Below are 14,013 nucleotides of genomic sequence, written 5' to 3'. Positions count from 1 at the left end.
AAAATTTTGAAGGAATAGGGCTGGAGCTACAATGACAGAGTTTCCCCTTGTTTTTCTAATTTTTCTAGCATTTATTTGTATTTTTCCAAGGGGTATTTATAGAAAAATTGGTTTTCCATTTTCCCCCTCAATTGGCTGAAATTTGGGACACCTCAAGGGTATAGGTGGCAGCCATCAAATGCTGGAAGGATCAGATTTAAACAAGTGTTCATTTTATAGATTTTTCCACACAATTATCCCTTAATTTTACATTTTATGTAATAAAAATAGAGGGACCTGGAAGTTGCACGAAATTAGGCGCTTATTGGGCTCAATGTGGGCCCCACAAACGGTTTTGGGCTGATCCAAAAAGATGGCTCACAAACCAAATCACTATCTCAAACTAATTTGAAACTTTATCGGTTACTATTTACTAGTAACGTTCCATAATTTTTTTCAGACCTTCAAAAATTCATTTCTCTCAATGATAATTCACTTTTTAATATGAGAACATGATCTGAAAATTTTCATAACTTTTTGCCACCACTAGGTATTTATTTTGAATTTTCTCCGATTAGGCCTTTATCGATAAATCTAAGAGAAAATAAATTCCTTAAAATTAATTCCTGAGCTTCCAAGACATAAAAATAATTTATAAGTTTAAATAAATATTTATATGAATTATCCATCTTTCTTCCAAATTTATTGAGGTATCCAACTATATAAAATAATTATTTTTCTCTTATTTTCTAATATTTTCCCGAAGAACCTCTGTTTACAGAAAATTCCGTAATAATTTGATTTCACCATAATTCCACCTTTTGAGCATCAACTGAGTCTCCAAAACCTCTTATTTATACTTTTCCTATTTTTTGGGATTTTTCTAGAATTTTCTCAAATTTTTCCGTTTTGCCCTTCCTAGACTGATTATTCTGAAAATGCCAACTCGGACCTTATTAGGGTTACACATCAAAAGTTGTTTCATCTCCCCATCTAGTTTCTACATTAACCCTCATCCAAATTTTTGATTCCCTATTGCCAGGTGAAAATTTTTGGAATGTGACACCTTGTCTCTAGCTAGCTCTATTGCATGTATAATTATAATTATAATTATAATATGTAAGTTATATATAAGGAAGTTATTTTAGAATAAAATTATTTGTATAGCCAGTTCCTTGAGTTGATCGGTTATACATCTATATTATAGTTGAAAAATTTTAAGCTCTGACTCATCTATTAAGAGCCAATTTTCTGGGGAAAAAAACATGTTTCCAATATTATCTTTAATAATTTTTTACTACCTCTAATCCCTAACATAATAGTCAATAGAGGACTGAGTTTGGTCCTGAATATAGGACATATTAATCTATTTTGTCACCATACACATATTAAACGAATTCGCAAAAAAAGGTATGTTTAATGCAAATGATTTAAGAGGGTACATAATTTTGAAAAACCAAAAAATGTTTTTGACAAATAATTAATTTAATTAGTTTGCTTAATCTATGCAAATTAATTAAATAGATATTGTATTAAGAATTCAAAGTAAAATTTTGGAAACATTGATCGGGCAAATAGGCCAAACCTAATGTAAGTCCGTTAGATTAGCTTATAGTGTCCCGCCAAACCTAGCTAGGTAGAAGAAGAATAATAGAGAATAGAAGATAATTAAGTCGGTTTAGAAAATGGATAGGTGAACTATAAGTAAAATCTCAACTTCCAGGTTAATGAAACGAATCACCCTCTTAATTCGATAATCCAGAAGAAATATATGTAAGATAAGAGAAATTCAAATTAATATATAGTAAATGAAAGTGAAATAACTAAACATAACATTTAGGAAAAAATTAAAAAATAAATTATATCAGTATTGAAAAAAGAAAAAAAAAGTATATGGAAAAACAACCTTTTTTTTTTCCCTTGTTACTACAGAAAAAGAAGTAGGAATTTCAAAAGCATAAGGCAATATATATACTTGTAAAAGGAATTATAAATATAATTGAAAGCATAAAGGAACGGTACATATTGGAGAGCATATGAGAAGTTTATAGTGCGGACCACACATGTAACCATTTCCTTTTCATCATGGAATCAGGGAATAATATCATCACGCGTTAAGGACTTTAAGTTTGGGAGGAGAAATACATATTGAAGCTAGAAATACATGATCTTTGAAAATCAATAATTTCGATTCATTTTTGGGTTAGAATCTGCGCTTCAACTGTATACACTTTCAACAAAACAACCATTTAGTCGAAATCAACTTTTCACTTATCTTTTTAATATCTTTAAATAAAACTTAATAAGATATGTCATATCAAATAAGCTAGACCACATATATTTGCATCTCATTAATCAAGGGAATGGTTAATTAAGTGCATCATAATGTTAAAGAAAGAACGTGGGAACACGTTTCAAACTCATAATAAGTGATAGTAATAATTTACGTACCATTCAAAGAATAGTTTGATCACCTATAATAGATGAATTTTGTGTTTAAGAACTTTTTAGAAGCTAAAAACCATGCTCAAAGGTAAATTAAACAACAAGATACGAACTAGAAAGGAAAGAGGAGACTAAAGCAAAAACACTTTCTTAGAGTGAATAAAAATTGTCCCAATTCTAATCACTTAGCTTATGTTTAGTGCTCATGATCAAGATTAATCTATAATTTCATCACTACAAAAGGGATAATTGATGAATGACTTTCATTAATGATTTATAGAGTTATCACTAAAAGCTTAACTTTCAACAACAATAATTAAAGTCGTCATTGCAACCTCATATTTTGAGCCTTGAAGTACAAAAAGTAGCCTAAAATAGACAAGCTACCAAACCTTTTTTGACAGAGAGTCTTAGAACTTTCTAGAAGAATAGAAAGATTATTAGAGACCAAATTGGAAAACGAAAGTTTTCTATGACCAAGAGATAGAGGAAAATAGATACTCCAATAAAGTCTTGGAGGCCAAGTATGAGGAATGATTATGATAATGGGCCAAAGATTATGGTAGAGATCTCAACGAGATGATTCTTGAAGTTAAACCCTTATAAAAACCAAATTATAATTTTGAAAAGTTTTAGACTGAAAGGGTGAATACAAAAAATAAGCTTGAAATTTCAGAAAAAATTTCTAAAATAGAAAATGAGATATAAAGGTCAATTTGAAGTTAAAAATAATAAAAATACTCTAAGAATGAGTTTGAAGGGATTTTTAGAAATATGGTTAATTATGAGTTATCTAAACAAGCCTAATTATTTAAAATACAAAGATGGCTCAAATAATTAGAAAAAAATGGGGATTAATTACTTGAAGAATTATATGAGTTTATAAAATGGGTTTGATTTCCAAATGATGAGAAGGTTGGCTTTAAAAATATTTAAAGCCTAATTATGCTAATTAGAGGCATTGTTTGGGAAATTCAAAAAGAAATACTTGCTGGAGGAGTTTTGGCCTGAGAAAAATTAGAGAATTTTCCTATGAGTAAAGAGAATATATGAGGTAGATAGGGCAAGGAAACATCAAAAACAATTTGATGAGATTAAATTATTACTTTATAATTGAGGAAGTCAAATTCAATATGAACTCATCTGCTTCCTCATGAATGTGCCATTTGAAGCCATCATAAAGCAATTTATGATGAGAAACGGAGAATAACTACAAGATAAGGGTAATAGAACATATGTTAGTGTTATTGGGTAAGTCAAGACTTGAAAAATTATCCGATATAGTATAACATTAGAAAATTGATGGAGGAATAACCTAGGGTTATTTTTGGACAAATTTTTTTTCCTATTTTGGGGCCATCTTTCATGAGGGGATAGTATTGGAATTTTAGAATTTGTTAAAGGGCTAATTGGAAAGGAATTCTCTTGAATTCCAAGACCACATGGAAGCTTAGAGATGATGACACATGGCAATGGTAATTTTTGTCAACTTTGAGGGCAAAATAAAGTATTTAGACTTACATAGAGGTTTGGAAAAAATGACATATGGCATTGTAAATCCTTCTAATTCCAGGGGCAAAATAAAATGGAGATCATTATAAATACCCTACCCTCCCCCAAATTGCACGAAGATTTCGCCTAACATAAATGAGAGGAGGTGAAATTTTTGCCCTGGAAGAAAAAGAGAGAGAAAAGAAGAGGAAAAGCATGAAGTCCTAGGCCAAACCAAGCTTTAAGATAAGGTAAGACTATAGATTTTAATGTAGTTTATGATGCTCTATGTATTGCAAACCTTGATTATGGTTTTTTATGAGTTTTGGAAGGTAAGGTGCTGTTCAATATTGATTAAGTTATAAAAAGGATTGATTGAAGTTAGATTAATGATTAAAAAAAAGAGTAAAAATTAAGTGGTTTTGTGATGAAATTGGAAAAAATCCAACTTTCCCTTGACATTATGTAATTTTTGGCCATAGCAAGGGTTTGCGTTAGAGTTTGGTTTTGATGATCTTAATATTTCTAATGTGTTTAGAATGAACAATTGTGCAATGTATAAGTTAGAAAGTAAGTTTGGAAGCATTATAATTAAAAATAAAAATTTTCCCTAAACCTTATAATGTTTCAACCAGGGCTTGTTCATGAGAAAGGAGTTGGATCTTGTTGATTTTAAGCTTGGACAATGAAGATGGAAAGCAAAGGAAGCAAGAGGAGCTAAAGTTTTGAGGAAGCAAACTTTATCCTACCCTTATATGCTTGGTATCTGCTTGCATGGATGGCATGTTTGTTAAGTTTATATGATTTTATGAACTCATGTATTATATATGTAATAATATTTGAAGCATACCATAAGCCTATTTGATTTATGTTATGAAAATGTTGAGTTTGCAAGCATTTTATAAATAACAAGTTATGCCATGTATGTTTAGGTAGTATACTGAGATTCTTTAGAATCTCAACCTCTCTTAACCAACCATAATAGATAAAGGATCATGAAGGAAGAATCCATGAAGTAAAGCAAGAAGACTAATAAGGAGAGTTGAAGTAATATATTATGTTATGTTATGTAATGCCTTATATTGATGTAATCAAGAACATGCCTATTGATGTTATTTAATAATGAATGATGATGTTGGCATGTAAAGTTGAGTATAGTAATGCAGGAGACTGTTAACGAAATGTTGGAAAGGTTTCATGCAAGAAAATGATCGTTTATAGCATGTCAATTTCACGTGAAGGGATAACCATTTCAACATAAAGTAACAAAACTGAGAAAAAGCAAAAGTGAAGTGTCACATTCTTTTTTTAACCCCTCAGAGTATGCATTTGGAAGCGTTACAGTCCAAGCAATTCATGAAACAAGCCTGTAGATTGAAAATTTAACATTTGTTTCTTGGGTTACTGTTCACTGGTTAAATTTCATATTTTTTGTCTAACTTTGAAAAATCATAACTAATTATAGAAAAATCATATTGAGGTTATTCAAAATTTCATTTGAAACTATTTTAGTTCTCTACAGGAAAAAAATATAAAACTAGACTTAATCCTTACTAATTATATAGCTTATTCGTTGAAGTTTACTATTCATTTGGTAAAAACTGTACTTTCCAGTTTCTCTGCTCCAACTTTGATCAAGCAAAACTCTTAGCACAGATCCATTTTAAGTTATCTACCACTTTTTTTAAAGATCAGATACTTTAACCATAACAAATTTCATCGGAAGAATCAATCGTTTGCCTCACCTCAACTTTGTCACTAATTCATGGCTACTTTAGGGATGCTTTATCCCCATAACTTGTATTAATAATTCATAATTAATTATTTCCTTGCATAATACTATTCCATTAATCCACAAACTATCCCATATATTATTATAGTCAATCATACATGACATCATCATTATTTATCATCACATGACATTAATAGCATGTTCATATCATACATTAACATACAAATTATACAATGTAATCCAATAAAATTTCTCAATTCTTTTCCTCTTTCCTTGCTTCCACTTCATGGATCCTTTGCTTAACCATTATCATCTATTATGGTTAGTTAAGGGAGAGTAAGATTTGAAAGAATTTTAGTAGCAAACATTACCATTTATGCATGCAAGATAGATGCAAGTGTGTGACATGCTTACTTAGTTTATGCTTGCTTATAACATTTTCTCATGCAAGCATTATTTCCGTGTGTTTTCTTTTTTGGTTAAGTATTCGGGGAAATGATATTTAAAGACCCAAAAAATTGCAAAATTTTGGCTTGGGTTCTAGAAATGACATAATCATTTTGAGAGAACAAATCTAAATTGGAATTATAAAATTCAAGCAAAATTACCAAAATACCAATTTTGTAATAAAGGGGTAAAATCTCAACCGAGACTTGTTATTATACAATCAGGACTTGTTATTTCTAGGTCAATTTTGGAAATAATGTCATTCCTAACATTAAAAAATATTTTTAAAATTCTTGACTCGAGACTTGTTATTTTATAATTAAGAGTTCTTATTCCTAGATAAAGTGTTGTCCCAAAAATTGTTTACGAATGAGAATATTTGGTAATTTTTCTTTAATTTCATAATTTCAATCTACGTTGTGGTCTCTCATAGAGATCATGTGTCACACCTTACTTTTATACTTCATTTTATATCAATTGAAACTATTTGGAATCATTTATCATGGCCTTGGCTTAGAAAAATTCGAACATTAAATTTTCTTAAATTTGGGTTGCTATTCATTGCAATCCTTAAAAAGGCTAAATTTTGAAAATTCATAATTAATTCTAAAAAAATCAAAATGAGATGGTTTAAAGTTCTCTGGAAAGCTCTTGACATGTTATAATAGAAAAATACTCATTGATATCTAGAACTCATGCATCAATACCAGATTTCGTTCAAAGTGGTACTGTTCATTTGGTCTTTTTTTAATTTTTCAAGATTTATGCTCAATTTTGGAAAGGCATAACTTTTTGTATAAAATGCCAAATTTAGTGAATTAGCACCTGTTTTAAAGCTAAAAGTGAGATCTATAAGCATGTCAAATTTCAGCTCAAGATTCAACCAATTGCTCAAAATCATGCTGGTCAAACTCGACCCTTAAAAAATCAACTTTTATCCCTTCTCCATGAGATTCTTGGTTTCTCTTTTCCTTTCCTTTCATATAACAGTTCCAATCATATAGCATATACTTAAACATGATTCCTTGGTCAATTGCTCATAGGTAGAGCATCCTTAATCATTGATACAACATTCCAACATAGTTCACAGTTATACATAACAATGTATATAATTACAAAACATCATTTCAATGACAATAAACTCCATCATCCTCCAAGTGAATCCCTTTTCTTTCTCCTCGCTTGATCTAACCTCTAGTTGGTGAATATTGGAATATAAAGGAATTATCATGTTAATCATGCTTTACAAAATGTGACATGTCACGATGCATAATAATCAATTCCAATTCCATGAATAGCACATTATTCCATCAAGGAAATTAGTACATATTGATATTTCATATCAATATGCATTTGGCCAAAGCATGTCAAACATCAAAGGGCATTCCATACCATAGTAAAAATCCAATCATTTCATAATAAGGCAAAGCAAGCAACACAAACATTGAGTAAGCAAGAAAACAATCAAATTAGATTCAATGCTACCTCTTACACTTGAACCAATTCGGCCTTCTCAAGGGGTGTATGCTCTCCTTGATTCTTCTTCAAAAAAACATATCAATTCAAGTGTAATTACAAACCATATTAACAATCATTGAAGCTCAAACACAAACACTTAACCTTAAACCTTCTTAATTTCTCCTTTTCTTTGATTTTTGACATAATTATTCCTCCCTTGATTCCATCAATCTCTTAGCTTACTCTTGCATAATTTTTTATATAGAATCCAAATATCAAATCAAATTTTACAAAATCACACTCTTTCCTTTTCAATTTAACTTGGCGGAATAGGGGGTATTATGTTCCAAAATTTTTATTTTTGATTCCAATGATTTTAATTAAACACTTTACGTGTTTTTTCACACAAAAACACCTTTTAAACTCATTAAAATCATCAAATCACAGCAAAACAAATTTCTACCCCAAGAAACCATAGTGGCAGAAATATATGCTATAGAACCTCACTTCTAAAATTTAACCCAAACATCACTTAAAAATGTAAATTCAAGCTTATGTTCAAGGCTTCTATCCTTTCCTAACACATACTTCTATTGACCAAAATTGGGCAGCAATTTAACCTTAATTTACAACTTAATTTTCCAACCAAAACAAGCTTGAATCTTAACCAAAACAAAGCTCAAACATACCTTGATGAATTCTTGACCAAAGCTTGGTGTTTCCTCCTTCAATTACACTATCCAAAACTCACCTTTAAGCTTAAGAAATCAGTTTGACAGCACCTCCCCTCTTTTGTCAATGTTTGGCTATTTTAGTGTAATTAGGGGGTATTTATAAAGCAAAAATTATGAGCTCCTCCCCTCATCAATGGCCAAAATTTGGCCAGCAAAAATGGCCATGTAGCTGCCATGCCATGTGTCTATATTCCAAGAATATTTTGTTGATTTTCATTTGAAAATTGCGCTTAAATCCATTTTAATTATTGGGCTAGGTTTGCGCAAATTTTTGGGCATTTCTTGGGCCAATGTGAGGGTCCAATTTTGATCTGGAAAGTCTCAAGAATTTAGCCCAATAATAAAATATTAATTCCAACTAATATTTAAGCTTGTCAGTTCCTATTCACTTGTAACTTTTCATAATTTTTTTAGACCTCCAAAATTACATTTTTCACCATGAGAAATCCTCTTTTAATATAAGAATGAAATCTGAAAAATTCTAGAATTTTTCTCCACCTCTAACTTTTTATTTTGAATTTTTCCCCAATAAGGCTTTATCGGTAAGACTTTTGGGACTAAATTCTCTAAAATTAATTCCTGTATTTCCAGGGCCTAAAACTAATTTTATAAATTTTAATAAATATTAAGATAATTATTTCATATTTTTTCAGACTTATTGAGACCTCTAAATAATTATAATAATTATTTTCACTCACTTTTCACTATTTTTTCCCAAAAACCTCTGTTTTCAGGAAATTCTGTAAATAACTTTTTGTATATCATTTTCACATTTAGGGCTTCCATTGAGGTTTCAAATTCTCTAATTTATCTTTTTACCATTTTTCAGGAATATTTTGGAATTTGTTTCTAATTTTTTCATTTTGCCCTTCTTAGATCAATAATTCCAAAAATATCAGCCCAGATTCTATCTGGATTTTACTTAATGCCTGGCTTTGTCAGCAAGTCTACTTTTCATATTGGCCTTTGACTTAATTTTTCATATCCATTACCAGGGTTAATTTTTGCAAGATGTGACATCATGTGATTTTGAGAACACAATTAAAATTTCATAATTTTTAAGGTCTTTAAATGTCATTTTTCCTAAGTAATTTTGGTAGTGGATCATGGTTGGAAAGTTTGAATCTGGAGAGAGAAAGTTCAAGAAGAAAAGAAAAGCATGAGAAAACACCTCTAGACTTAATGAGATAGAGCTTGTTTTTGGTTAGTGTACTTGGATGTTGTTGTTATGGTTGCTTGTGGCTATTCGAAATTTTGGAGCGTTGAACTTGGATTAAGGTGCTCGCTATCACGTAAAAAGGCTTTAGTAACGTGCATCTCGTTATACTTAAATAATGACAAAGCGCTACAAGTGTAGCTACTAAAAAAATGTGATTAAGACGACAAGTTTTAAATCGCATGACCTCTCTCGTTGAATCAGTCTTTTTTGCCGTATCGGGGCTATGGGAGTCGAACCCAGATCTTCCGCGTCCCCTCCACAAATAACGAGAAAACTTTTCTTCTTATGCACGAGAATTTCTATTTTGCTGCTCCGGCCGTACGACGTGAGACAAAGTATACAAAATAAATCAAACAAATTTTGAATTTTAAATTATAAATATTTTTTTCATGAATATAGTTTATTTTAAAATTAAGTTTTATTTTTAGTTAACATTGGTTAGGCAAATAATTTCATTAAATATATGCATGATGTTGAATTATATCATATTATCTATTTACTTTTTGTACGTATGAGGAAAACTATTTATAATTAGTAAAAAATCTAATTATTAAAAAAAAATTACTATAGTAAAATCTAATTAATTGGTCTATATAAAAAAATTAAATGATTTGAATAGTTATAATAAGTATCCTTTTCCTATATATGTGTATATCCCACATAATTTCTTTATTAAAAAATCTTTATACAAACAATTTGTTTTTGCATTAAAGACCAAAGTCAATCTAATCTATATCATGAGTTATTAATTATATCATAATCAAACTTCATTGTTTCACTATTCAAATATAAAATTCACTTCAATATTAGTTTGGTCTATAATCATAAATGCAAGTATTCATATAAATCCATTTGTCCATTTTGAATTTTTATCATATGTTACATCTTTTTTTTTTTTTAATCAGAACTGAATACAAATAACAAGGTCACGCCAAAGCAACAGCCTTGACGTCCTACTCGTGAACTATTCCACTGTTGACAATAGGAGGTTGGTCAAGAATACGGAAAGAGCCTTCCATTGTATGGGAAGACTTTGCTAAAAAATCGACCAAGGTCAAATTACTTATAGGAGTGTAACTTAGATAAACTTGCCAGTCCCTATGAAGTAATAGGCGGGTTTCTTCGATAAGGTCTCTAAAAGGGTGATCCAAGTTGTAGCCTCTAATCAAAAGATTAATGGCTTCAAGGCAATCTGAATGGACTACTATATCCCTGATTCCTCTGTCCCAACACATCTGCAAGCCATAGAAGATACCAAAGATTTCCACAACTTCTTGCAAGCGTAGCATTCCTCCACAGCCGCTACTATTGTCCTTCAAAACTGACCCGTCTGACTCCAGGTGGAAACCAGCATCTTGCCGAGTTCTTAAAATTCCTGAAATAGGTACCTCACCATGTTTCCATTTGTACTTCTGCACCAGGTCTCTGTCCATGCATGCTCTAGATAAACTGTCCTTGGCCATCTGATTTTTTGGATCCTGATCTAGGTTGAACAACTTTTCATAGCGTGTGACCCATATATCCCAACATATTGTCACGGACTTGGTCGCAATTCCAACGAACCGTGCGGCCTAGCAAACTTCTTGCCTTAAGTTGCTAGTCAGCCTACTCACGAAGGAACACGAAGGAACAAGAGACTCAAAGAAAGAACTTTGTATTGATCTCTCAAGTACTTACAACACTCTCACTTTCTTGAGTGTGTCAAATGAATGAGGGGGAGGGGGTATTTATAGTTCTCCACCTCCTCAATGGACGGCTAAGATCTACTTGATCCGACGGTTACAATGTCGTATCTAGAATACTCTACAAAAATATCTAGATATTTACAAAGGGGTTAGGTGTCTCTACAATTATCTATAGTGTTCTGGAACCTTCCAAGCTTCCCCAACAAGCTCCACACATTTCTAGAGAGTTCCAGACTTACCCAAGACTTTGTTGGACACCTTTGGACAGTTCTGGGCAGCGAGCCTTTGTGTATTTTTGGGCAAAACAGGAGCGATGCGTTACATTCTCCCCCACTTAATGTGGCGACGTCCTCGGCGCATCCCTCTTGTATGCCTCAATCTTCTCCTGATAGTCCCATAAAGCCAGCTCGTGTTCCCAGCTTGCTTCACTATCGGGAGACCCTTTCCATTTAACAAAGTATTCAATGTAGCTCGGATGACTCCCCCGTCTCGGTATTACTCGGTGCGCGAGGATTTCCTCTACTTCCCGTTCTGGCACCGTAGTAATTGCTGTAGGGGCTCTTCTAGACTCACCTCTACTTGGTTCATCCTTGTCTTCGTTGTACGGCTTCAGTAGGCTTACGTGAAAAACAGGATGCATCTCCAAGTGTGAAGGTAGAGTCAAGCGATAGGCTAGCTTACCGATGCGTTTCTCTATAGGAAACGGTCCTTCATAGCGCCTCACTAGCCCTTTATGAACCTTAGCGAACCTTCGGCTTTGATGAGGAAGGAGCTTCACCATGACTAAGTCACCTTCCTCAAACTCTAAGTGTCTCCTCTTAGCGTCGGCCCACTTCTTCATCTTTTCCGCGGCCTTAGCTAAGTACGCCCTCGCCATGTCTGATTTTTCATGCCACCCCTTGGCAAACTTGAAAGCTGAAGGACTCGGGCCTTTATAGCCAATAGCTAAAGTGTGCGGAGTCATTGGTTGTTGCCCTGTGGCTAACTCGAACGGACTTGACCCAGTTGATTCACTTTTCTGCAAGTTGTATGAAAACTGGGCAATGTCCAAGAGCTTAACCCAGTCCTTCTGGTTGGCACTTACATAGTGCCTCAAGTATAGTTCAAGTAAAGCGTTCACCCTTTCTGTTTGGCCATCGGTCTGTGGGTGAAAGCTTGTGGAAAAGTTAAGTTCGGACCCCATAATTTTGAAGAGCTCCATCCAAAATCTTCCTGTGAAGCGAGTGTCCCGATCGCTCACAATAGTCTTTGGTATGCCCCAATACTTTACCACGAACTTGAAGAATAACTTCGCAGCATCTTCTGCAGTGAACTTGGTTTGGACTGGTATGAACACTCCATACTTGCTAAACCGGTCCACCACCACCATAATGTTGCTGCATCCTTCTGTCTTCGGCAAACAAGTGATGAAGTCCATGGAAATACTTTCCCATGGTCTCTCGGGAATCGGAAGTGGCTCTAGTAAGCCAGAAACGGGGCGTTGTTCCACCTTGTCTTGCTGACACACAAGACAAGTCTTCACATAGAGCTCTACATCATCTCGCATCTGGGGCCAAAAGTATGCTCGCTCAATGAGTGCCATCGTGCGTCGAACTCCGGGATGTCCAGCCCACCTCGAGTCATGGCACTCCTTAATGATCTCCTTCCTTAAGCCTTGCCATTTCGGCACGTACACTCGGTTTCCTTTGGTTATGAGCACCCCATCCTCAAGCCAAAATCGGCGTGTCTTTCCTTGACTTGCCAATTCCATCAAACTTTTGGCTTGTGGGTCGTGCTTTAGTCCCTCCTTGACTCGATCAACCAAAGGGAAATTCGGGCTAGTGATGGAGGCAAGTTCGGCCTTTCTACTTAATGCGTCGGCCACGACGTTCCCTTTTCCTGGTTTATACTCCATCACAAAGTCAAACTCTGCTAAGAAGGCTTGCCACCTTACCTGCTTTGGTGTAAGCTTCTTCTGCTTAAGGAAGTAGCTCGTGGCGACATTATCGGTTTTCACAATGAACTTGGTACCTAGCAAATAATGTCTCCACGTTCTCAGGCAATGCACCACGGCCGTCATCTCTTTCTCTTGAACTGTGTAACGCCGTTCTGCATCATTGAGCTTACGACTCTCGTAAGCCACCGGATGACCTTCTTGCATTAGGACTCCTCCTAAGGCAAAGTCCGAAGCATCCGTTTGTATCTCGTATGGTTTGGTGTGGTCAGGCAAGGCCAATACCGGTTCCTTGATCACGGCTGCTTTCAGCTCCTCAAAAGCGGCTTGACACTTATCATCCCAATCCCATACTCGGTTTTTCTTTAAAAGATCAGTGAGGGGAGCGGCTATCGCAGAGTAACCTTTGATGAATTTTCGATAATAGTTGGCCAATCCAAGGAAAGAACGAAGTTCGGGTACCTTCCTTGGCGGCTCCCATTCCTGTATAGCACGCACCTTGGACTCATCCATCCGTAGTTTGCCCCCTCCGACAATGTGCCCTAAGAAAGTTACTTCCTGTTGAGCAAAGGCACATTTCTCCTTCTTGACGTACAACTCGTTCTCCCTGAGGACTTGGAAGACTTGCCTAAGATGCTTCACGTGCTCCTCCAACGTCTTGCTATAAATGACAATGTCATCCAAGTATACCACCACAAACTTGTCCAAGAACGATTGTAGGACTCGATTCATGAGGGTGCAAAATGTTGCTGGTGCATTTGTGAGTCCGAAAGGCATTACAAGAAATTCATACGAACCATACCTCGTGACACATGTTGTCTTTGGTTCGTCTCCCTCGGCTATCCGTACTTGATAATATCCCGACCTTAGATCCAACTTGGTAAACCAAC

The 14,013-nt window shown here is 34.1% G+C and overlaps 1 protein-coding gene across 1 annotated transcript; it reads right to left on the bottom strand.

Moving 5' to 3' along the window:
* Window positions 1-10,458: 10,458 nt before the first annotated feature.
* Window positions 10,459-10,968, bottom strand: LOC114739897 (uncharacterized). The gene has a single exon (XM_028927998.1). The coding sequence runs from the start codon at window positions 10,966-10,968 to the stop codon at window positions 10,459-10,461; it is 510 nt and encodes a 169-aa protein (XP_028783831.1).
* Window positions 10,969-14,013: the final 3,045 nt, after the last annotated feature.

Source organism: Neltuma alba, unplaced genomic scaffold (assembly GCF_004799145.2).
Source record: "Neltuma alba isolate B1F8T4 unplaced genomic scaffold, ASM479914v2 tig00002960_pilon, whole genome shotgun sequence".
Taxonomy (NCBI): domain Eukaryota; kingdom Viridiplantae; phylum Streptophyta; class Magnoliopsida; order Fabales; family Fabaceae; genus Neltuma; species Neltuma alba.
This window is presented reverse-complemented; position numbering and strand designations above follow the sequence as displayed.

Coding starts and splice junctions, on each gene's coding strand:
- LOC114739897 (XM_028927998.1), bottom strand. CDS start 10,968: ATGGCCAAGGACAGTTTATCTAGAGCATGCATGGACAGAGACCTGGTG.